This window comes from Gouania willdenowi, chromosome 22 (assembly GCF_900634775.1).
Source record: "Gouania willdenowi chromosome 22, fGouWil2.1, whole genome shotgun sequence".
Lineage (NCBI taxonomy): Eukaryota > Metazoa > Chordata > Actinopteri > Blenniiformes > Gobiesocidae > Gouania > Gouania willdenowi.
In genome coordinates this window covers 31,771,177-31,795,988 of record NC_041065.1, presented here as the reverse complement: position 1 = coordinate 31,795,988, position 24,812 = coordinate 31,771,177, and the positions used below count along the sequence as shown (strand labels likewise).

General features: G+C 42.0%; 3 protein-coding genes across 7 annotated transcripts in view; 1 reads left to right on the top strand and 2 right to left on the bottom strand.

Annotated features, from left to right (window-relative positions):
• Window positions 1–490: 490 nt before the first annotated feature.
• Window positions 491–8,784, bottom strand: traf3 (TNF receptor-associated factor 3). 2 transcript variants are annotated; one of them, XM_028438886.1, is made up of 13 exons: window positions 8,516–8,784; window positions 7,149–7,254; window positions 6,661–6,814; window positions 6,524–6,575; window positions 4,558–4,662; window positions 4,311–4,475; window positions 3,898–3,978; window positions 3,739–3,813; window positions 3,157–3,249; window positions 2,787–3,099; window positions 1,918–2,261; window positions 1,659–1,850; window positions 1,182–1,217 (listed from the first exon to the last, which is right to left on the bottom strand). In XM_028438886.1, exons 2-13 carry the CDS (start codon window positions 7,240–7,242, stop codon window positions 1,182–1,184), a joined length of 1,704 nt encoding a protein of 567 aa, XP_028294687.1. In that variant the 5' UTR covers window positions 7,243–7,254; window positions 8,516–8,784. The 2 variants fall into 2 exon arrangements, with proteins under 2 accessions (XP_028294686.1, XP_028294687.1); XM_028438885.1 differs by having other exon boundaries at window positions 491–1,217; window positions 2,787–3,249; window positions 8,516–8,781.
• Window positions 4,278–24,812, bottom strand: part of tecpr2 (tectonin beta-propeller repeat containing 2) — a 26,922-nt gene continuing 6,387 nt past the window's right edge. For 2 of the 4 annotated variants that reach the window (XM_028438880.1, XM_028438881.1), the window contains exons 11-28: window positions 22,845–22,962; window positions 22,387–22,498; window positions 22,102–22,312; window positions 21,859–22,011; window positions 21,711–21,778; window positions 20,461–20,579; window positions 20,237–20,404; window positions 19,847–20,027; window positions 19,141–19,282; window positions 18,835–19,060; window positions 17,198–17,287; window positions 17,035–17,132; window positions 16,768–16,903; window positions 15,717–15,865; window positions 15,444–15,585; window positions 15,211–15,360; window positions 14,055–14,980; window positions 4,278–4,310 (exon numbers count right to left, since the gene is read on the bottom strand). In XM_028438880.1, coding sequence (XP_028294681.1) covers window positions 14,835–14,980; window positions 15,211–15,360; window positions 15,444–15,585; window positions 15,717–15,865; window positions 16,768–16,903; window positions 17,035–17,132; window positions 17,198–17,287; window positions 18,835–19,060; window positions 19,141–19,282; window positions 19,847–20,027; window positions 20,237–20,404; window positions 20,461–20,579; window positions 21,711–21,778; window positions 21,859–22,011; window positions 22,102–22,312; window positions 22,387–22,498; window positions 22,845–22,962 — 2,409 coding nt within the window. In that variant the 3' untranslated portion in view covers window positions 4,278–4,310; window positions 14,055–14,834. The remainder of the gene's footprint in view (window positions 4,311–14,054; window positions 14,981–15,210; window positions 15,361–15,443; window positions 15,586–15,716; window positions 15,866–16,767; window positions 16,904–17,034; window positions 17,133–17,197; window positions 17,288–18,834; window positions 19,061–19,140; window positions 19,283–19,846; window positions 20,028–20,236; window positions 20,405–20,460; window positions 20,580–21,710; window positions 21,779–21,858; window positions 22,012–22,101; window positions 22,313–22,386; window positions 22,499–22,844; window positions 22,963–24,812) is intronic. The other 2 variants (XM_028438879.1, XM_028438882.1) reach the window with 1 other exon arrangement.
• Window positions 12,869–13,895, top strand: ankrd9 (ankyrin repeat domain 9). The gene has a single exon (XM_028438887.1). It carries the CDS (start codon window positions 13,012–13,014, stop codon window positions 13,816–13,818), a length of 807 nt encoding a protein of 268 aa, XP_028294688.1. The 5' UTR covers window positions 12,869–13,011; the 3' UTR covers window positions 13,819–13,895.

Here is a 24,812-nt window from a genome sequence, read left to right as displayed (position 1 = left end):
TGGTGACTAGAGGGACCTACACCTCATCTGACTTTAAAATGAAAATATTTCGTGTATGTTTGGTTCTATTTGTGACTCAGAATTATTTTTATTTTTTTCAGTTTGAATTCATTTCTATTTGATATGTATTTATGTATGTATGTGGGAGGAAGCTGGGGTACCAGAGAATGCCCTCTCAAGCATAGGGAGAACATGCAAACAGTCACTCCAGCGTGTCCTGGGTCTTCCTCGGGGTCTCCTTCAGGGACGTGCCCTGAACACTTCACTAAGGAGGTGTTCAGGGGGCATCCGAATTAGGTGCCCGAGCCACCTCATCTGGCTCTTCTCAATGTGGAGGAGCTCTGAAATAAATTTTATAAAATACTTCATTCCTGATCTGTTTGATGAGGTGAAGCTTAATAGAGATATCCAGGATATATGAATCTACTTTTAACGATCACCCCTAATGGACAACTAACGCTACTGCACATAAACACACAGACACATTTAATTGAATTCAAACACAATTTAATTCTAAATCACTTTATTTAAGTTGAGGGGAGATTGAAGAGCACAGAGTTGTAATGTTAATTCTAGTAAATATAAATTAGAAATAAAATATAAATATTAAATAGATTGATGGACATATAAAGCAGGGTGTCAGATATCTGCTGACATGTAAAACCATGAGGACAAACATTAGACATCAGTATTAAAATGACGGGATATAATAAATAAGTGACAGGAAGTGTATGTAGGTGAGGATTAAACTTCAGCTCTTTATAAAACTGTTTGTAGTGAGGAACTCTTCATGTTTCCAGGTGTTTTAATGGGAGGAGCTAATGTTTCCTGAGCGTAAAGAGAGGCAAGCCACAGTTTGTTCATGTTTATTACACTTTGTCAACATCTGGACTTACTGATGCCTCATCAGACTAGTTAGTCCTCATCAGTCCTGGTTAGTCATATAACTACCCATGGATGTGTTGGACTTCCCAGCATGCCTCTCTAAATGTGACACGGTGTTGTCATGGCAACAAACATCCATCCTCACAGAGCCAATCAGAAGAAGCGGTTTTCCTCCACGCTAACCAGAGCTGCCCTGATTGGCTGCACCGAGCCGGGCGAGCCTTCCCATCATGCTTTGCTGCTGTGGGCGTCGGCCTCAGCGCTGATTTGACCAGGTCAAAAGTCGGAGGTCAGGATCAGGGATCAGGGAGGTCCGACGTATCCACGGTAACCTGCCAACGACCGACCAACGATTATTATTATCAATGAAAAAACAGTCACGAATTAGTTCTGGGGCAGTATTTCTCAGTGAACCATTAGAACAATGTTACCAAATGTTTGAATGAAAAGTGAGACACATCTTTAACTTACCTACTGATTTAGTTACACTTACACATTTAGTTTCTTGTTTATTTTATTACTTATTTACCTTCAGTGTTACTCATTCAGTTACTTTATCAACGTGTCAAAAAGGAAAGTCAGCCCTTACTTTTCTTAGCATTTAATACAGACAGGATCTGTAACTGTGTCTGAGACAACAACAACAACAACAACAACAACAAGCCAACAAACAGGCCATCATCCTGTAAAGCCGTTTATGATCAGGCCCCTCCCCTGATCGATGGCCTTGTGATTGTTTCAGTGAGTTTTAGCACTAGTCATATGATGTGTACCTTGATGAAGATGGTGTCGTCTTTGATGTAACTTCCTGTCTCCAAAACACTCTGAGAGACGAAGAGCGGACATCCCGACGCGATGTTCATCTCTGCCCCAGGACGTCGGAAACTACTGCTGTTTGGGTCGGGTTTGAAGGCGTCGCCCAAATGTTTCCTGGACGGACTCTGGTCCATTAGCATAAGGGTCACCTGACACACACAGATAACCAGGTAACCAACCGCTCTAACGAGTTAACTAACCCTAACCTTAACCTACCTTCTGTTTGAAGGGCCAGGGCAGCAGGGCGTCGTACTCGCCCCTCATCACTACAAAGAACAGGGATAGGTGTGTTCCTTTTCCCATTCCGTCTCCGTTCAGATAGACTCGAGCACACATCTTATAACCAAAGTATCCGGTGTAAAATGGCTGTGAATACAGCGACAGCGTCTTGGCCGATACGGCGTCTTGTTTCCTCCTCTTGTATTCACGGATCTTCCAGATCAACGTCCCGTTGTAGCTCGCCGTCTCCAGGACCTGGAAACGCAGGTCCATGTCGGCCAATCGGATCTCGTGGACGCTGAGCATTTCGTCATGGCGATTCATCTGCGTTTCCAGTGAGGCTGCAGAAAGGAATGAAGTAACCAATCACAGCTGTTCTACAGACCATCACAGTTCTACAGGTCTGGTACCAGGCTCTGCCCACAAGATGTAGACTCGACCCTCACTGAGAGGAAACTGCTCATTACCATGGCAACACACCACACCAGAACCAGACTCCTGACACCATAATGGTGGACTCTCTTTAACATCAGAACATGAAGTGTTAGCATGAAGCTATAGAAGCTATTGAAGCTACACCGTGGTGGAGGTGTCTTGCTGGTTAGGAGCAGAGCCTGGCTGGGCTCCATGACAGGAACCTGGACCAAACTAGCATTCTTCAAATGTACCATCATCCTTCAGGTGTTCAGAACACCTGGACCTGGAGCTAGAGCTGGATGAAGGTCTGAGCCCAGAGTCCACCTGGAACCTGGAGCAGCTCCAGGTCCAGCCTGTGACCCCCACTGAGGGAACACCTCTCTACACCTACAGGAGATGTTGGAACAGCACAACCTTCATAACCTCATACAGTGTGTGTGTGTCCTTACCTACAGTGTGTGTAGTGTTGCTCCGCCCCCCCTGCTGTTCCACAGCACTGAGTCGTAATCTGAGGTTGTCCAGGGTTCCTCTGAGGTTCTCTGTGTCCTCTCTGAGCTGTCTCAGGGTTCTCAGCTCTAGTTCTACATCCAGGAGCTTCTCAGAGTGAGAACTCATCAGTTTGGTGATGGCCGACACCTTCACCTCCACCTGTCTCTGCTTCTCCTTCAGCTCGTCCAGGCTGCTGTGGAGCTCCGTCAGACGGCTATTCAGAGACACCAGCCCAGAGCACCGCTCCACCAGCTCCACCTTCACCTCCTCCACCTGGCCACAGGAGCCAATCAGCATCCAGCACATCAGCACACTCACCTTCAGGGTTACCTTGTTCTCCAATGACACGTTCCTATTGGCCAGCATCCTCAGGTGATCAGGGGCAAAGGTCAACTCATGCTGCTTCACATCCTGATTCAGACCCTGAAAAAACACATACATTATTTTACAAACCATGCAGAAAGGATCCCAGGGCTTGAACCCATGACCTTCTCGCTGAGGACGATGTACTAACCACAACTCCACCGTGTTTAAAGGGCACCTAAATGTAAAAATGCACTAAATATTTTACAACGGTAACTCCATCTGATATTACATTTGGATTATTACTCTTACTTTTCTGTTTCTTTTCAGAGCACAAACATATACTGAAAGAGACGGATCATGCCCATCATCATCATCATCATCATCATCATCATCATCACACAATGCTCTGAGCCATAATGAATGACATCACCTACAGTATCTATAACTGATCAATAATCACTAATCAATAATCACTGATCAAAAACACACCCAGTGTCCCATGTGTGATGATCAGAGTAAAAACTCAGCAGCTGATTGGTCACTGAGCCACAGGGGAGGGGCTAAAGATCCACCAATGGCTGCGCTCAAACATTCCCAGTGTCTCACCTTAAAGCTACAGCCGTACCGATGGAAGGGACACGTGACCACAGCTTTAGGACACTCCTGCTGATGGAGTGTCATCTGGAACACAGCACAGCACAACGTCAGAGTGTGTGTGTGTGTGTGTGTGTGTGTGTGTGTACAGAAGATGATCTATGTTGGTACCTCACTACGTGGACGGGATGAGGACGAGCAGTGGTTTGGACACGACACTGGGAATGCTGGACACACTGTGTCTTTGTGTTTCTGAAAGAACACACACATTAGCACACACAACGTTAGCACACGACATTAACACACAACATTAGCACACGCACACACAACGTTAGCACATGCACATACAACGCTAACATACGCAAACAGGTTAGCACGCGCACACACGACCTTGGCACACGCACACACAACATTAGCACACGCAAACACGACGTTAGCACACACACACACACACACACACACACACACACACACACACACACACACACACACACACACACACACACACACACACACACACACACACACACACACACACACACACACACACACACACACACACACACACACACACACACACACACCTGCAGGTCGATCAGGGCCATCTTGCTGCAGCAGAACTCACAGCTGCTCTCTCTATGTTTACACTTCCAGTTCAAATGTTCAGGAATTTCTTTCCTCATCATTCGTTCTTTACATTTCATCAGAGGACAGGGAACCTCGAAGAAAGGACACACGTTCAGGTGCTCCTGAGACAGACAGGTGAGAGGCAGACAGATCAGACACAGCCATGTGAGGACAGCCAGTGTTTCCATGGTAACAGGGACTTACAGGAATCTGTTGGAGGCTCATTGTCTCTTTACATCCATTTGATTCACTGCGACACAAAACCTTCAAAGCCATGATTTCCCGGTGACAGCAAACATCTCTGAAGACCTGAGACACACCAACCAGTGACTAATTAGTACATAAAGGAGCAAAGAGCAGGATTTGTGAAAATATAAACATTCATTTTAAGTCTTTAAATGCTAACGGGTGATGAAGCGCTGTAAACCAAAGAGAAGAGCCCACACACATTTCTCCCTAATGCTTTGAACAGGTTGTGTCATACATTTTGTTCTGCTTTGCTGGGCACAAATTTCCTGCACAGTTCTGTAGACGTTAATACAAATGACGCTTGTGCGCATTCTCGACGGCATGGAAAGGCGTCCCAATACCCCGGAAAAAAATAATAAGAAGAAGAAGACGGCTTGGAGACTGAAAGAAGACAAGCACAGTGGACTAAACTACTGTTTGCTTCCACAGATGTATGCAGAGGCATGTGCACAGGTCTTGCAGTAAGCAGTCATATGAACGGCGAGTAAATAAATAACCGTGTCACAGTTGGAGTGCGGATCGGGCCGCATTTTCTCAGTGAAAACCTCATTTTTTCCTTAACAAAATGACATACAGCATTTAGGTTTGTTTTAGTGATAAGCACCGATTTTATTCACAAACCACTGTTAATGTCAACATCAGATCAGTCCATGGGTAACAAGTGAAAGTGAAACAAACAGTGGCACAGTGCACGCAACAGACCCATCAGATCTATTTACAGTATATAATCCATGTATCAAAGATAAAGATAACTCAGGTTATTGTTTCAATGGTGTATTCCTTGATAAGTGTCCTCATCTGATCCATCCTCCCTCCACTGGGAGGGGCATCAAAACAGTTGACGCCTCCGTGGCAGCGTGGCTGATGACTGCAGTTACACTAACCACCGTGATGTCACTATGGAGTCTGATTTATACATCCTGCCCTATGCTCCTTTAACCAGTACTAACCTGTCAGTAACTAATGCTTAACTCGTCACTAACTAATCATGAACTAGTCACAAACCAGTCTTTAAATATTCACTGACCTGCAATAATCAGCAACTAACCAGAATCACTTTGATTATTGATCATTGACAGTAATAACAGTAACAAAAGCCTGTAATAAAAGTCAAAACATGTTATGATATTTAATAAACAACAGCAATAATCATGTGTAGTAATAATAGTGATAGTAATATTAATTTTGTATGTGTATGTGTAACAACAGTGTGTATAATAACCATGTGTAACAACAGTGTGTATAATAACCACGTGTAACAACAGCGTGTATAATAACCATGTGTAACAACCACGTGTAACAACAGTGTGTATAATAACCATGTGTAACAACAGTGTGTATAATAACCACGTGTAACAACAGTGTGTATAATAACCACGTGTAACAACAGTGTGTATAATAACCACGTGTAACAACAGCGTGTATAATAACCATGTGTAACAACCACGTGTAACAACAGTGTGTATAATAACCATGTGTAACAACAGTGTGTATAATAACCACGTGTAACAACAGTGTGTATAATAACCATGTGTAACAACAGTGTGTATAATAACCATGTGTAACAACAGTGTGTATAATAACCATGTGTAACAACAGTGTGTATAATAACCATGTGTAACAACAGCGTGTATAATAACCATGTGTAACAACAGTGTGTATAATAACCATGTGTAACAACAGTGTGTATAATAACCATGTGTAACAACAGTGTGTATAATAACCACGTGTAACAACAGCGTGTATAATAACCATGTGTAACAACCACGTGTAACAACAGTGTGTATAATAACCACGTGTAACAACAGTGTGTATAATAACCACGTGTAACAACAGTGTGTATAATAACCACGTGTAACAACAGTGTGTATAATAACCACGTGTAACAACAGTGTGTATAATAACCATGTGTAACAATCACCTTGTCTTTAAACAGTGGCTCCATGTCAGCTGGACAAACTGGACTCTGCTGACTGAAGGACAGACACAAAGACAGTTAGTGACGATCTGTGTGTGTCTCAGTGTATGTGTGTCTCAGCGTGTGTGTGTCCGTCCCACCTGAGGATGTTGCTGATGCAGCTCAGACAGAAGCGATGTCCGCACTCCGTCTGCTGAGGCTGACAGAGGACGTTCATACAGGCCTCACAGCAGTACTTCTTCTCTGGTTTCTCCACAAAACGCTCCTTAAAGCCTCCCAGGACGGGCAGGAAGCCTGAGGAGCAACAACAGACACATGATGGTCACATGAGTTTCATTAAACAGCTCTAATCAATGGCATTATTGAGTGTAGACGCAATCAATAAGTGATCAGACCAACTTTAAGCTTTACTTTCAAATGTTTGACCTCATTATTTTGTCTCTGCTCAGTGACTGATGATGTCACATCCTGTTGCTCTCAGCTCTGTTTCTATTGATCCTCACCTCTCTGTGAATACTGACACCTGATTGGCTCTTCAGTCTGATCTGAGTTTGAACAAAGTGACAAAGCCAGCGTGGTGGGAGAGGGGGCGTGGCTAATCACAGGTCATGTGACCTGAAGGACTCACCTGGAGGCCAGTGGTTGGCGGAGCGCTGGGAGGGCGGGGCGGCAGAGAGGGGAAGCTGCACCTCCCTCCCATCAGCGCCACTTCCTGTCGACATGAGGGCGCACGCCTGAGGACAGGAAGTCACACAGAGGGACTTCAGAATAAGACAACATTGATCACGTGACGTGTTCCTCTGACGATACGTCTTCATCATCATCTCATATTGTACCTGACAAGACGTTTTAACATTTAATCAGATATTACTTTAACTAGTATGAGTGTGACGATATCTCAATACACCGATATATCACAATATTTTTTTGCACGATCGATTATCTATATGCTCGCGCATATCAAAAAAATATTTTTTTAAACCTTTTCTGCTTTTTCACTAAAATGTGCAGGTACGTCCACAGAAATGTTGTCACTGTTTGTTGAAGGAACCAATATATTGTTTACTGTAATATTACACTATAATAATGTCACTGGTAAGAAAGACCCTATTTGTTGTTTACACAAAGCACTATTACAGATATTTATTTGTTTACATTGATATGTTGACACTTATTTACAGAAATGTTGCACTAAAATAGTGTCACTGTTCATAGGACACTTTTTATATTTATTGTCTTTCAAAGATATAAAATAAAAATTGTATTTTTTCACTTAATCTTTTTTTTTTCTTGTTATGTCATAGATTATCGTAGATTAATTTCTGACCAATATATCGATAATCGCAGTATCATCATATTGTGAACTTTGTATCACGTATTGTGAGGTAACCAGAGGTCACCATTGTTACTAGTGGGAATTGAATTCTACATATCAACAATTACAATTGCAACTAGTCAAAATTATATTATTTATATGTAACCTGTCGAAACTGATTTGTAGATATCTGAAATTAATTTTGAATGGAAGTCAGTGTGACATTTGGACTGATTGTAATGAAGCTTCAGATTTTTATTTGTTAATATCAACAATTAATAGTGTAACTAGTGAGAATAGAAGTGTAGATATCAATAATTAGAACTGCAACTAGTCAGAAATTACATGATGGTTATGTGGACTTCAAATTACAACATGTCAAAATTGAATTACAGATTTCTACAATTACAAGCTTCTTATTAAATGTTAAAACGGCTTGACACACACACACACATATAAAAATACACACACACACATACACACATAAAAATACATACATACACACACACACACACAAAAACACACACACACACACACACACACACATATATATAAAAATACACACACACACACGCATAAAAATACACACACACACACACACACACACACACACACACACACACACACACACACACACACACACACACACACACACACACACACACACACGTTGTACTCACATGAATCGCTCCTTCGTCGGGATTCAAACCTTCAACCTTTCGCTGCCTCGGAACCTCGTCACACTCTCCATGATCCTGCTCGGGTGTGTGTTATTGTGTTGCAGTGTGTGTGTGTGTGTGTGCGTGTGTGTGTGTCGGTCCGGTTCAGACCCACAAACATTGGAAACCCCCTCCGCTGCTTCCGCCCAGGAAATCCCCTCCAATCAGACATGAGCCACCAGAGGGCGCTGTAGACACATATACAAACCAGAGCCGTGTAGAGAGAGAGTAGCGACAACTCCGTTCACTCCAATGGTTCGTTTACAGCAATGGCGGCTCATGGAGCCTACAATAGTTCCCCGGAAGTGAGCAGTTGACTTGCAGCCAATGAAGCTGGAGCGGAGTAAACAGTTTGTGATGCACTTTTGAACGGTAAGAGTTTTAAATAATCATTTTGGATATTATTATTATTATCATTATTATTATTATTATTATTATTATTATATGAAAGCCCGTTTCCGCCACTAAAAAAAAAATCACCAAGGAAAGTCATAATTATGGGAAACAAAGTCATAATCATGCGATAGAAAGTCATAATTATGAGATAGAAAGTCATAATTATGAGATAGAAAGTCATAATTATGAGATAGAAAGTCATAATTATGAGATACTTAAACACATTTACAGCATGTGGTGAGCTGACACTGAGAGATGCTGATAAGACTATCAAAGACTACTTTAGACGGGCTTTACAAATGATGAAATACTTTGTTTGCTTGCAAATTCACATAGAAATATGCTGAGTAAACGCAACCTTGAAAACAGGCTCTGGCGTCAAAGGATAAAACTGATGTGGCTGAAGTAGTAGGATTTATTGAACAACACATGGAGACTTCTGGTCAGTGCCATGGGTACAGGTGGATGTACCAAAAATATTTTCTCTCATAATTATGACTTCACTAACTCATAATTATGACTTTCTTTCTCATAATTATGACTTTGTTTCTCATAATTATGACTTTCTAACTCATAATTATGACTTTCCTTGGTGATTTTTTTTTTTTTTTTAGTGGCGGAAACGGGCTTCCATATTATTATTATCATCATCATCATAATTATTATTATTATTATTATGATCAGCGTATCTGAACCCAAACGTGTGCATTAAAGCATGTTAGTTGATTATCCCAATATATTTTAGATTAAGAGATCATTAGCAGATAACTGATGAGGATATGTTAGCATTACTGGATAAAGTTAGCAACACACAGCGTTAACCACAAGGTTCAATTTTATTAATGAAATGTGGAATTAGAGAAAATACTTAAAACGTCATTTATTTTGCTGTAGTAAATTAAATTAATTAATTAATTGCCTGCAGAATATCAGTTTTATCTACCCACATTGGTTACATATTTTCATTTTTTTTTTTTTTTAATCAAACAGTTAGCTTTTCAATTGTGTCATTTGTGGAAAAAGTCCAAATTAAGTGTTTGAATATGATTACCTCACAGATTATTTATTGTTATAATCCTGATTTTTTTTTAATTTTAGATTGCTCCTGCTGACTTTGGCTACCCATTTCTTTCTCCTTTCTGGTTCGGTGGAGAAGCCATACATTTTCCCTCCTTTTTCGGAGCGATTGGAGATTGAACATTTATTTAAGGAATTCATCTTGGTACATATGTGCATAGTAAAAATCCCATTTCTATTTTCATATATGTATGAATATAATAAATATGTTTTCAATGTGTCCTTAGATGTGGTCTGTTTTTTAATGAGCACTTTTTACAGATTTCTGCACATGAAAGCTAAAGATATATTTATGCCTTTTGCAAAACAAAAAGTACACAGTGAAGTTATTCTGAATTTCTAAATGTTATGTATTCATGTGTATATAGTGTTATATATATATATATATATAAGTATATGAAATATATAGATATCTGAAAGTCAAAAATTACATTAAATAATTAAGATTACTAGTATGAATTTTTAAACCCCGCCTTTTAAATATAAGTTGGTTGTCTGCATAAAAGTCGCATGGCTATCAGTATGTTAATATACATTGGGATGTGATTGTTCTTAATACCATATACGTTTGAGAACATTAAAGAAAATTCAAAGCAATACATCCTGTATACAATACATGTCAACACGGTTTTTAACCAAATTAATGTTGTCCTTAACTACGTCAAAAAAGCAGGCAATGTAGCTGTTTACGCTAATCTTTAAAACAAATTTATGTTAGAAAAAAAGTATTAAAGTACATAAACATATTGTATATACACATACAAATGAGGGTGTACTGTATAAATCAATGCAGTTATTGATGACAAATTACCAAAAATCCCAGTTATGTCACTAGGAATCAATGGATTTGAATTGCCCACCAATAACTTTCGGGAACAAATTCGTCTACATGAATCACGTGACGGTCAAGCATTTTGAACTTCCGTTGTCGCAACTCTCTCTTTAAACGGCTCTGGTCCCTCCAAGGTTTATGCTAATGCTAATATATTGCTAGCTAATGCTATTGCTAGGCTAATGCCATTGCTAGGCTGATGCTAATGCCAGATCATTGCTAATGCTAGGGTAATGCTAATGTTAGCTCAATGTTAATGCTAGGTTAATGTTAACTTTAGGTTAATGCTAATGTTAGCTCAATGTTAATGCTAGGTTAATGTTAACTTTAGGTTAATGCTAATGCTACATAAATGTTAAAGCTAGGTTTATGCAAATGCTAAGATATTGCTAGCTAATGCTAATGTCAGACTAATGCTAAAACATGTTAAATGCAATATCTCAGCTGTTTTTCCACCAATTTATACCAAATCCGATCAGACCGAACCTCGATCACCAACATTGGGATACGCGACCTTGAGTTACCGACCCTGGCCACATCTTCGGATCCTTCGCTTTAATTGCAATTGTAATCTCATAAACCATAAAATAGTGTGTAGCTTGAGAGGAACCTTCATGTGTTTACAGAGCAGAGGCTGCAGAGCAGGAATAGCAACAGATAGATTTCAGCAGTGAAAGAAGAACCTGCAGCACTGAGTGAAACATTCTGAGAACCTCAGAGTGGGTCACCATGGTAACTGATACTGAATAACACTGGTTAAATCACCATGGTAACTGATACTGAATAACACTGGTTAAATCACCATGGTAACTGATACTGATTAACACTAGTTAAATCACCGTGGTAACTGATACTGAATAACACTGGTTAAATCACCATGGTAACTGATACTGAATAACACTGGTTAAATCACCATGGTAACTGATACTGATTAACACTAGTTAAATCACCATGGTAACTGATACTGATTAACACTGGTTAAATCACCATAGTAACTGAAACCAGCTCCACAGCAGGGTCAGTTCTGGAGAACAAATCAGTGAGTAATAAAGCCCCGCCTCCTGACCAATCAGATTGTTACTGACTGCAGTATGCCCCTCCCCTTTTAACACCTTGTGCTGTAATAAACCAAGTCACTCTAACACTCAGTAAAATCATACGTTTCCCACAATCCTTTGCTCTTCTCTGTAGTCCTTTAGGGTTCTCACCATGTGGTTCTATCATAGATCATCTCCAAGTCCCTCCTTCTCTGTTTCACCAGGAGCTGAAATAAAACTTAGTTTTTTTCCATTTCAGTCTCACTTTAATATGAACACATTAGCATCTGTGGAGCTAACGGCTAACTAAAGGAACACATCTATAATTTACAATAGAGCTATAACTACACCTATAATATATATAAATAAGTACATCTATAATAGATCTATAACTACATCCATAATCTATAATAGATCAATAACTACATCTATAAAAGTTCTATAACTACATCTATAATAGATCAATAACTGTGATGTGAGCATTAAATGGATGAATTAATTCACCATCTCACATGTGGAAAGTGTCGTGCACATCTCTCCAGGTTCTGATTGATCAGTGGTTCAGTTTTATGTTAAAAGGAGGTTGTGAGTTCAAATCCTTCTCAGTTTCCTTTAACAATGTTTGTTGCTTTGAGGAAGTTTCTTCATTTTTCTGTTGTGTTCACTTTGTCCAGTGTGTGTCTGTGACTTCCCCCTCCCTCTAATCTGCTCTCAGGTGTTTCCTTTATTATTAAAGAGTTGTTTGTAAACACTTTGATCCACTAATGACTTTGTTCTTCTTAAACAAAATGATCTGATTGGCTCTCACCACGTTTACATAATAAATATGAATATTACACACCCTGATGTTTACTGTCCTCATCTGAAATAGGACACAATGTTCACTATGTGAGACACATGACACACACACACACACACACACACACACAGAGGGGGTGGGGCTCTGAGCTGCTATAAATGTTCACGGTGTCAGTAGTCGGAGGTTTGACCATCACAACAAAGTTCTGCTTCAGACGTTTGTGATAGCAACGATCCTCCCAGGTTATACTAGTTAGTACTTAGTTATATTATTTCTAGTTAGGCCATAGTTCTCCACAGTTGTTGGTGTTCTGGCAATGCCGTGGCGTCTGTCGTCTCAGTTGGAGCGAGCATCGTGCGCTCCGTGTCAGCGTGAGTGCGAACGCACAGCGTTTTCCTTCTACTGCGCCGTGAGGGAGAAGCTGCCGCCGTGGCTGCTGGAGGAGACCAGAAGGTTGGAGGTGTTCAGCTGGGATGACGGCGTTCCTCGAGCGTTCCTGCCCTCTGAGGCTCTGCTGTACGCTCTGGTCCACGACCATCAGGACTACGCCGTGTTCCTATTGGACCGTTTCGCGTTAGACGCACTCAAAGCACCGCGCTGCTCCTTCTGCTGCTGCGCCGGCACTCCTCACCTCAGCGTGGCGGTGCGTTACGACCGTCTGGAGATTCTAGGGATGATGGTGAGGACGCTGAAGGCCGGCGGAGGACGTAGCGAGTACCTGGACGGCTGCGGCGGCTGTTCGCACGTGGCCGACGCGGGAAAGACAGCGGTGCAGCTGGCGGCGGAGCTGCTGCGGCCCGACTGTCTGCTGCTGCTGCTGCTGCATGGCGCCCGCCCCCAAGGCCTGGAGGGGGCGCTGCAGAGGCTGCTCTCCTGTACTCCGTCAGAACGGCGTCTGGCTCAGCGCTGCGTGGACACTTTGCTGCTGTTCCTCAAGGAACCCACGGCGCCGCCGCACGCCGTCACCGAACAGCCGGCACGCCTGCGCCTCCTGCTGGGACAACAGGTGTTTACATGGCTGAGTGGCCACGCCCCGCCCCCCCTCCTCCACCAGGCACTCAGGTGCCTGGTTCGAATTGGACCGGATCGGATTAGCGCGCTACCGCACTTCCTGCAGCCGTGAGACGCCATCGGACGTTTGTGTAAATAGTGACTGATCTACCTCAGTGTGAATAAAGTTATTTATATTAAAACACGTTACAGAACACAGCAGAGTGTGTGAGGCCAACACCACAAACAATAAACAAACAAACAATAAACAAACAAACAATAAACAAACAAAGAAAGGAGGAGAGAAATCAAAGTGTCTGCAGATGTTTTAGCTTCATCATTAACCTCACGAACTAATGACACACGCACACACACACACGTGTGTAAACATTAAAGCTGCTGCGGCTCTAAGTCTTGAATCGTTGATCAGAGTTTGTTATAATACTTCTTGTTTTTTGTGTTCCATTAAGGTTTTTCAACCTTGGGGTCGTGACCCCATGTGGGGTGAGGTGAAATGTCTAGTAATTAATTAAATCATTATTTTCAAATTACAACTGTATTCTAAGTCTAATTAAAATAAAATGCAGTATAAAAACGTTGTCTCTATTTGTAACAGTTTAACAAACATGATCAAAAACTAAATCTTCTTTTGGGTCACCAGAAGATTGTGATTCTCAATATGGGGTCACAATCCAAAAGAGGTTTGGAACCACTGCATTAAACAGACGTTACAGGGACACTGTGTGTGTGCGTGTGTGTCACTATTTTAAACCCTTTCACTATCAAATATGCAGTAAAGGAAGCTAAATTTTTGTGTCAGAAGACTTAGAATTTATTCATTTATCACCGACGGTTACAGACCAGCAGCTTTTCTCTTTAAATTAATCAGATATTATTCACAGCTACACATACACACACGCGCGTGTGTGTGTGTATGTATGTTACACAGAAATAAACTGTCAGTACATTAATATCCATCAGTCACTTCTTCAGCATCTGTTGCCATGGTAACAATAGAAACAAGTGCGTCCTACCAGTTCTAGTGTTAGGGTTCCTTCATCTTTTTTAAAATAAAGTGCATCGTATTCCCTTTCAGAGGAGTTTCTAGACAGGAAGTGATGTCACTGCCCTCTCAGTGACAGTGTCACATTAAATGACCTCCCATTCCTCTTCTGGGTCACCAAGGGTGGGACCTGCATGGGTGGGGCTAACTCCAGTCTGTAGGAGGAGCTTGGTAAGCCGACGGGACAATCCACCAGTCAGAGTCACTGCCCACAGATCTTCATCAGTAGTCACTGGAATACAAAAAGTCACTGAGTCATCAGTATCCTGATAGGAAACCAGTCTAACCAGTAATATTAAACCAGTCTAACCAGTAATAGTAAACCATCCTAACCAGTAATATTAAACCAGTAATAGTAAACCAGTCTAACCAGTAATAGTAAACCATCCTAACCAGTAATATTAAACCAGTCTAACCAGTAATAGTAAACCAGTCTAACCAGTAATAGTAAACCAGTCTAACCAGTGAACCAGGCGGCCGTCCCAGGGATCTTCTTCCAGTAATCTCCTCCAGGATTTTTCTCAGAGACGCCGTAACGTCGACACATTTCACCGTTAGAACAACGAGCCCAGACCGTCTGAGAACTGAGAACCATCTGGTGGACACACACACCTGGAGACACACACACACCTGTAGAAATACACACCTGTAGAAATACACACACACACACCTGTAGAAACAAGTGTGTACTGTACCTGGTACACACTCCCAGTCCGTCCCCACAGGCATCTGATGACTCAGCCCGTTCCTGACGTACACCCCCCCCCTGTTGTCCAGGGCCCAGAGCCGCCCATCGTTAGGACTAGTCTGGATGGACACCAGCTGCACTCCTATTGGCTGAGGACACACACAGCATTAGATGTTTCTCCTGTGGGGGCGGGGTCAAAGGGGAGGGGTCTATCACCTGTGTGTGTGTGTGTGTGTGTGTGGGGGGGGGGGTTACTACATGTGTAGGAGGGGTGTCCTACCTGTGGGGGGGGGTCTATGAGGATCCAGGCTGGTAGCATCATGCTACTGTTCAGAGGCTGCGTTCCAACTCTAAAATAAACGAGTCCTTTTGAATCCACGGCCCAAACATTCTGAGAACCACAGCTGATGTTCTGGAGACGCACAGAACCTGGAAGAACCAGCATAGAGATTAGGTACACGCGCACACACACGCTCTGACTGACTGTACATTATTGTGTGTGTGTTTATACTGCATGTGTGTGTACATTACGTCTATGTGTGGGCAACCGTGGCTCAGGTGGTAGTGGGTCGTCTTCTGATCGAGAGGTTGGGGGTTCGATCCCAGTACCTGACTATGTGTCGAAGTGTCCTTGGGCAAGACACTGAACCCTAAGTTGCTCCCAGTGGTCGACTAGCGCCTTGCATGGCAGTCCTGTCCCACTGGTGTGTGTATGTCTGTGTGTATATGTGTGTGTGTATGGCTGTGTGTGTGTGTGTGTGTGTACAGTATGTCTATGTGTGTGTGTATGGCTGTGTGTGTGTACAGTATGTCTGTGTGTGTATATATGTGTGTGTGTCTGTGTGTACACAGTATGTCTACGTGTGTATGACTGTGTGTATATGTGTCTGTGTGTGTACAATATGTCTATGTGTGTTTGTGTGTGTCTGTGTGTGTACAGTATGTCTATGTGTGTATGTGTCTACATGTGTGTGTGTCTATGTGTGTGTTACTAGATGACACACACACTATATCTGATGAACTGTGAAATACAAACTGTGATGTGCTAATAAACACTGTTACATAACAAGTGTTACATGTACAGGTCAGTGTGTGTGTGTGTGTGTGTCTGTTTTTAGCTGCCCTTCTCTGTGTCTCACATCACATGATGATTCTGTATAGAGCTGAAATTACCCAATCAGACGACCTGAGTGTGTTTATGTGTTACTGTGTGTGTGTGCGTGGTGTGTGTGTGTGTGTGTATATATATGTATTGTTTTGTTATATTGTTGTTCATAAAAATGTAAATAATTCCATGGATAATGGAATAATGGATAAGCCCCTTCCCCTACCGAGCTGGCTCAGGTCCAGTTGGGTCCAGTCCAGCCCAGTGGGACAGGACGGGGTCAGAGGTCGAATAAACACCTGACCCTGGGCGTCCAATCCCCACAGAGCATCAGGACAGGACGACAGGTGTAGCAGCTCCACCTGAGAAATACACACACAGATACACACAATCACACACGGAAATACACGCACCCACAGATACACACACACACCCACAGATACACACACGGCCTTTACAGTGTGTGTTAGTGTTTTTGTGTATGTGTGTGTACCTGAGGGGGCAGGGCAATGGAGGAGGGTCTCAGTTCTCCATCCTGGTCCCAAACACAGAACAGATCCTTCCTGCTCTGAGCCAACCACAGGAACGCACCTGTTACAGGTCAGAGGTCAAGGGTCAGGGATTAGAGGTCAGAAAGATCATCTGCACCACATCACCTTCTCTGTGAGGAACTGCAGACGATGTGATGAACGTCCACCGTGTTGCCGACACCGTTCCTCGAGGAACCACGTTCTGCCAGAATGTTCCTGAAAGACCACAGAGTGTCAATGAGCTACAGACGAGCTCCAGACGACTGTGGAGCTGCACTGACTCACTAACAGGTTTAGGAAGGCTGGACCTTTACAGACCAATATGTGAATGTGTATTAAGTAAATGTGTGTAAACTTACAGTATGTGTGCATATGTAAATATTTGTAAAGTTTTTGAACTTGTGTAAATACTTATAAATGTGTGTAAACATATGTATGCGTATGTAAACGGGTTTGAATGTTTGTAAACATGTCTGAATGTTTGTAAATGTGTGTAAACATATGTATGCATATGTCAATATATATATAAACATTTTTTAACATGTGTAAACATTTGTAAATGTCTGTAAACTGATGTATGCATATGTAAATGTCTGTAAACATTATTTCAACTTGTGTAACATTTTTAAAACATTTGTAAATGTTTTTAAATGTTTGTAAACATGTCTGAATGTCTGTAAACATGTATAGGGATGTAACGATTCACTCAACTCCTGATACGATTCGATTCACGATACTGGGTTCATGATACGATTCTCTCACGATGTATTTTACAAAATGGCATTGTAGACAAATGATGATTGAAAAATATTCCTTTATTTTTTTTGGGAAAAAGACTAGAAAATACTGTATTATTTTCCTTTTATTTTTCATTGTCAAAAGAATCCCTTGATAAACTATTCAAAACAATGCAATTTAACTAAAAATAAATCTTGAATTAAATAAATAAAGGAATAATACAAATGAAGCCTATTAATTTAAATTCTGGTTCTATAGTAAACAATGCAAAACTGCATAATAGTTCTTTTTCTTTTTAAAAGTGCAACTGAAATTGTATTTTGTGCCTTAACAATTAGACTTTAAAAAAACCAAAAAAAAACCCATACATTGCCCTGTATTTACATCAGATATTTGTTTGGACCAGCAGAGGGCGCTGGTAACCCAGTGGTCGGTTGCCATGCAGATATTCTGTTCAGAGAAGAAAAGATGCTATGCTAGCAGACAGAGCTAATAGAAAAATGTGACTTTTACAGATATTAAGGTAATATTACAGATATTCTTTCGGTGCTAAAGGGGTAATGAATCATTTATTAACATATTTAAGAGTAGAAGGCGGCCAGAAAGAAAGTAGTAGCAGATTCCGCCCGCAGCCTCAGCATTTGGACAAGAGAAGGATGTATACATAGTGTCCTCTGCTGTTTAAAAAAAGTACTGCGATTCAATTTTCAGAAAATCAATCTCAATCGTGATACCAATGAATCGATTTTTAACTGCCTTATGATTAATCGTTACATCCCTATGTGTAAACATATGTACACAAATGTAAAAGTGTGTAAACATTTTTAAATGTCTGTAAACAGATGTATGCATGTGTGAATGTGTGTAAACATTTGTAAATGTGTAAATAACTGCTTTAGTTAACAATTTTTAACCAGGTTAGTCAGAGAAAGCATTTCTAGGATCAGAACCAGTAACCTCATGGGTTCAGAGCCCCTGTGGTCCTAAATGTTACATAAACCTGAAGTGGACCAATTGTTACTCACCAACCAGACTTCCCCTGGCCAGGTGGAGTTGGTTCCTTCCTGATGCGACCCAAACACCGCTGCTATTGGCGCTGACCAGACTAGGCTGACACTGGGAGTACTGGGACAGGAAGGCCACCACACGCTCCACGGGAGCTTTGGTTACCGAGGCAACGCTCTGCGTGGCCTGAAGCAGCGTCTGGAATAGGCTGCCCTGATCAAACACCACGTAGTCTGAGATACTGATCTAAGGATCACATAGACCAAGAGTCACATCATCATCACCATCATCACCATCACCACCATCATCATCACCATTGTGTATACCTGCCACCAGTGGTCGTCCTCTCCCTGAGGCCTGGACGCACTCACACCGGTTCGGAACCACAGACTTCCGCCAGAGTCCAGAGCCCAGGCCACGCCACCTTCTGCCAGCGCCACACACATCAAGTCCAGACCCTGAGCTTCACTACACACACACACGCACACACACTTGAAGAAAATCAGTGCTCCTTTTGTGATTATGCTAGTAGAAATCATTTGATTAGATCGATGTAACTTAGAGAGAGAAGGATGATGAGAAATGATGAAGAGTTGGTGGTAGATGGATTTCAACACTTTTGCTTGTAGCTGAATTTTTCCACTGTATGAACAACTGTCAGGCAGTATTTGACCGTCAGGCAGAAAAGCACTATTCAGATGTTCAGTTTATGTTTTATCCTTTGTTTTTAAGAAAATATGAAGGATTAATCTTTTGATCAATGTAACTTTTAACTTAATCAGTACAGGTAATTGTCATGACTTTGTCTTTTAAAACATGTAACTATCGAGTTACTGTAACGATTCTATAATCATAAAAATGTGTTTTACTTAAGGTTACAAAAGATTTATTTTCATTTTATTTTGAAATCACTGCGGGTTAGGCTGGAGAGGGGGAGGGCCGTCTGCGTTGCCGCGCTCACACTGACATACTAGCAAAGCTCACACGCACGCACACCACACGCAAACGCAAGCACGCACGCACGATGTTTACCTGACCGTGTCGCTCCTCCAGCCGTCCCCCTCACTGCAGAAGGTGCTCAGACCCTCCCGGTAAAACAAAGTTCTGTGTTCACTCAGAGCCCAAACCACACCTGACCTCACACACACCTGAGTGAACAGACATGGACACTCCAGCTTCACTGAGAGAGAACATGGACGCTCCACACTCAGGCCTGACAGGGAGAGAGAGATAAAGACAGCTTTAGTTTTATTGTCAAAGTTTAGACTAATGTTTACTTGAATATATTACTATATTATTTATTCATTATTAGTATACATTATTATGCAGATACTGTATGCAACTATTGTAAAGCTCAGTGCGCCCCCTGCAGGTCTCATGCACACACACTCCCTGCCCTGCTGTGATTGGTCGGTGCTGTACCTGTCTGCAGGTAGAGGTCTCCGTTGGTGCGTATGATCCACGCTGAGTCGTCGCTCAGAGCCACAAAGTTTGTTTGATCCTGAGCTTTGTACCAGTGACGTTTTCCTCTCACACAAACTTTAGCACACGCTGATGCCACGCGCTGCTCCACCTTCCACAGCAGCTCACCTGTCAATCACAGGGTCACTTCCAGTTCATTCAGAGCCACTTCGTGTCTGACTCACCTGAGGGCGACACTGCCACCTGCTGGACGTTCTCCTCAAAGCGCTGCCACAGCAGTGGGTTCCCCTGAGGTAGAACACTGAAGAACAGCCCTCCTTTAAAGTCCAGACACCACACGTACCTGCAACCACAACACACACCTCAGCTTTACAACCACAGACCGTCAGTAGCTAAACACACCTCAGCTTTACAACCACAGACCGTCAGTAGCAACACATACCTCAGCTTTACAACCACAGACCGTCAGTAGCTACACATACCTCAGCTTTACAACCACAGACCGTCAGTAGCTACACATACCTCAGCTTTACAACCACAGACCGTCAGAAGCTACACATACCTCAGCTTTACAACCACAGACCGTCAGTAGCTACACATACCTCAGCTTTACAACCACAGACCGTCAGTAGCTACACATACCTCAGCTTTACAACCACAGACCGTCAGTAGCTACACATACCTCAGCTTTACAACCACAGACCGTCAGTAGCTACACATACCTCAGCTTTACAACCACAGACCGTCAGTAGCTACACATACCTCAGCTTTACAACCACAGACCGTCAGAAGCTACACATACCTCAGCTTTACAACCACAGACCGTCAGTAGCTACACATACCTCAGCTTTACAACCACAGACCGTCAGTAGCTACACACACCTCAGCTTTACAACCACAGACCGTCAGTAGCTACACATACCTCAGCTTTACAACCACAGACCGTCAGTAGCTACACATACCTCAGCTTTACAACCACAGAACATCAGTAGCTACACACACCTCCGCTTTACAACCACAGACCGTCAGTAGCTACACATACCTCAGCTTTACAACCACAAACCGTCAGTAGCTACACACACCCCAGCTTTTAAAAAAGGTAACAAACAGACCAATGTGTCTAAATCTTGTTTAAAATCTTCTGCTACGTGTTACGGTTCATCTAGTGATCATGTTATCCTGTGACTGTAAATAAATGAAGTGTTCACATTATTCTGACTGCATTGAAACGTGAAAAGCCTCTGGTACAAAGACAGGTTTAACTGATGGTGTATTGGCTGAACTGGTGATCAGTTTACCTGGTGACACGTCACAAGAGAAGCATCCAATCACATGCTGTGAGGCGGTTTAGTGTAAAACATGAGGAAATTAAAGGTTTCATAAATAATGTTTGGGATCATACTGTTCAACAGTAGCTAAGGGTTAGCATGTGGGGAACAATCATGTTAATGCTCTGCAGTAGGTACAAACTGACCTGTCAGTTGCCTGCAGACTGAGGATCCCACATCCTGGTCCTGTGAACCTGCTCCAGCTCTCTGAAACCTGAAAGGAAAACTCAGCAGCTGATTGGCTCTCCTGCTGAGCTGTGTGTGGTTCCTGAAGCTGATTGGCTCCTGACTCACCAGGTCTGTGGGTCTCTCTGTGGTTCCCACACACTGATTGGATGGAGAGGTGTGGGTGTGTCCTCCCTCTGTGGTGCTGATTGGACGATGGCTGTAGATGTCTCTTTCCTCGTCACTGGATTGGTCCATGTGACCAGCAGAGGGCAACGTTTCCTGGTTCACACGCACACACACGCACACTTCTTTGGTCTGTGGGTCATCATCATCTTCATCTTTGTTGAGGGTCAAGGTCAAAGGTCACACCTGCTCACTCTCCTTTGGGCCTATCAGAGGGCTGGATGTTGGATCCTGCTCATCCATTGGCTGATGCTCCTCGTTACAGTTCTTCATGTAGGAGAAGCTGCAGCTCAGCAGCAGGTCCACGTCAGGGGTCAGAGCCCCAGCTTTCACCTCTGGGTCAGGAACAGAGTCCAGGACTGGGTCAGTGAGTGGGTCCAGGAGGAGGAGGGAGGTGCTGGAACAAACGAGGGGTGGGGGATCAGCGATGGATAAGACACACGTCTACAGGTCATTGTCTCAGAGTCTGACCTGGACTGGACCTCAGTCAGGGTCTCCACAGGGTCCTGATGGTTCTCCGAACCCCCTAGGGAGACATGATCACTGCCTGCATCACTGCTCTCAGAGGGGGGGGGTCCACTGTCTGTAGAGCACAGAGAGTCAGTAATTAATACCACACATTATTTATAATAATCTGTCTATAGTTGTCCTGTCTATAGTTGTCATGTCTGTATCCCAGTCAATACCTGTCTATGTGTCGAAGTGTCCTTGGGCAAGACACTGAACCCTAAGTTGCTCCAGTGGTTGACCAGCGCCTTGCATGGCAGCTCAGTCCCATTAGTGTGTGAATGGGTGAATGAGCTGATACATAAAGTGCTTTGAGACTACTTCAGTGATGGGATTAAAGCGCTATATAAATCAAGTCTATTTACCATTTACCATAGTTTTCCTGTCTGTAGTTGTCATGTCTGTAGTTGTCATATCCTCACCCGTCCGTCTCCTCCTCTTCTTCTTCAGTCTAACAGCTTTAACCACCAGCTCCAGCTCCTGTGGTGGTTGCTCTGACCACTGGGGGGCGCTGCAGCTGGAAGTGAATGAGTCGCCCACCTGCACAACAAACAGCAGAAAAAAGCACATGAAGATCCCATCTGTTAGTTATTTCTGTGTCAGTAAATAGATTTTCATGTTTTGTTATCAGCTATAAAAATAAATAAATTATCTATATATATATATATATATATATATATATAAATATAAAAGGAAAAATAAATGAAAATAAATACAAATACAAACTACAAAACAAAGGCCATTCACTCATCACATTAGCAGGTAAGGCTAATACAACAACTTAGACTATACAAAATCTATATATAATTGCATATCTACTAGGGATGTAACGATTCACTCAACTCCCGATACGATTCAATTCACGATACGATTCTCTCACGATTTATTTTACAAAATGGGACTGTAGAAAAATGATGACTGAAAAATATTCCTTTATTTTTTGGGGGGAAAAACTATAAAAAAAACTATACTGTTTTCCTTTTATTTTTCATTGTCAAAAGAATCCCTTGAAAAACTATTCAAAACAATGCAATTTAACTAAAAATAAATCTTGAATGAAATAAATAAAGGAATAATACAAATGAAGAAGAAGCCTATTAATTTAAATTTTGGTTCTATAGTAAACAATGCAAAACTGCATAATAGTTCTTTTTCTTTTTAAAAGTTCAACTGAAAATGTATTTTGTGCCTTAACAATTGGACTTTAAAAAAAAAAAAAAAAACAGTAACTTTAATGTATTTAGGTCAGATATTTGTTTCAACCAGCAGAGGGCACTGGTAACCCAGTGGTCGGTTGGCATGCAGATATTCTTGCAGTGAAGAAGAGATGCTATGCTAGCAGACAGAGCTAATAGAAAAATGTGACTTTTACAGATATTCACGCAATATTACAGATATTTTTTGGTGCTAAAGGGGTAAGGAATCATTTATGAACATGTTTAAAAGTAGAAGGCGGCCAGCAAGAAAGTATTAGCAGATTCCGCCCGCCGCCAGCACTTCTGGATAAAAAAAGTACTGCGATTCAATTTTCACAGTATCGATGTGAATCGTGATACCTATGAATCAATTTTTAACTGCCTTACGATTAATCGTTACATCCCTAATATCTACAATTACACTGATTTATGCATATACTATATACACACATCTACAGATTTTTCTTGATTTCTTTTAAAACACTAAATACTGAGACATGTCTTTACATAAACTGTTAATATAATCTTTGTATCACGTAGGAGTGATGCAACCTCACCTGCAACGTGCAACAACACATGGATTTTTTTCTTTTTGCCATTTGCTTTTGTGTTTATGGTATTTATTAACAACTATCACTATGTTACAGTGCTTTTGTTACTAATTTGCTCATTTCACGTCGCTTTTAAATAATAATAATAATAAGAATGGACCCTTTATTAATCACCGTAGTGTAACCGTAGTGAAATTCTTTCTCTGGATTTAAGCCATTTTAGCAATGGGCTGCCACATTGGAGCAATTAGGGTTAATCTAAGGGACTGATCAACTTCCCACAGAGATGGACCAGGTGAGATTAGAACCGGTGACCCTCTGATTGCATGCCCGCTTCCTAAACCACTAGGCCACCACCCTCCCTCACACACTTCCTGATTGTCTAATGGGACAGCCCTGAGCCCTAAGGACTTAGTGGAGCCTCAAAGTCAATGAATGTGTGAGTGAACACTGGTGTTGAGACACACACTCCTGTACACACACTCATGTACACACACACACACATTGGGATTAGGACACACACTCCACAGATTCTCTTTCTTTCTTTCTTGGTTAATGGCGTGTTACAACCCAGTAGAACAGGTGCATATCGCCACCTACTGTACTGGAATGTGTAAACAACAGATTTATCATGTGATCACAA

Coding starts and splice junctions, on each gene's coding strand:
- traf3 (XM_028438885.1), bottom strand. CDS start 7,242: ATGTCGACAGGAAGTGGCGCTGATGGGAGGGAGGTGCAGCTTCCCCTC. Junction 3,814..3,897: donor CATCCCGTCCACGTAGTGAG/GTACCAACATAG, acceptor GCTGTGTTCCAG/ATGACACTCCATCAGCAGGA. Junction 2,262..2,786: donor CAACACTACACACACTGTAG/GTAAGGACACAC, acceptor TCCTTTCTGCAG/CCTCACTGGAAACGCAGATG.
- ankrd9 (XM_028438887.1), top strand. CDS start 13,012: ATGCCGTGGCGTCTGTCGTCTCAGTTGGAGCGAGCATCGTGCGCTCCG.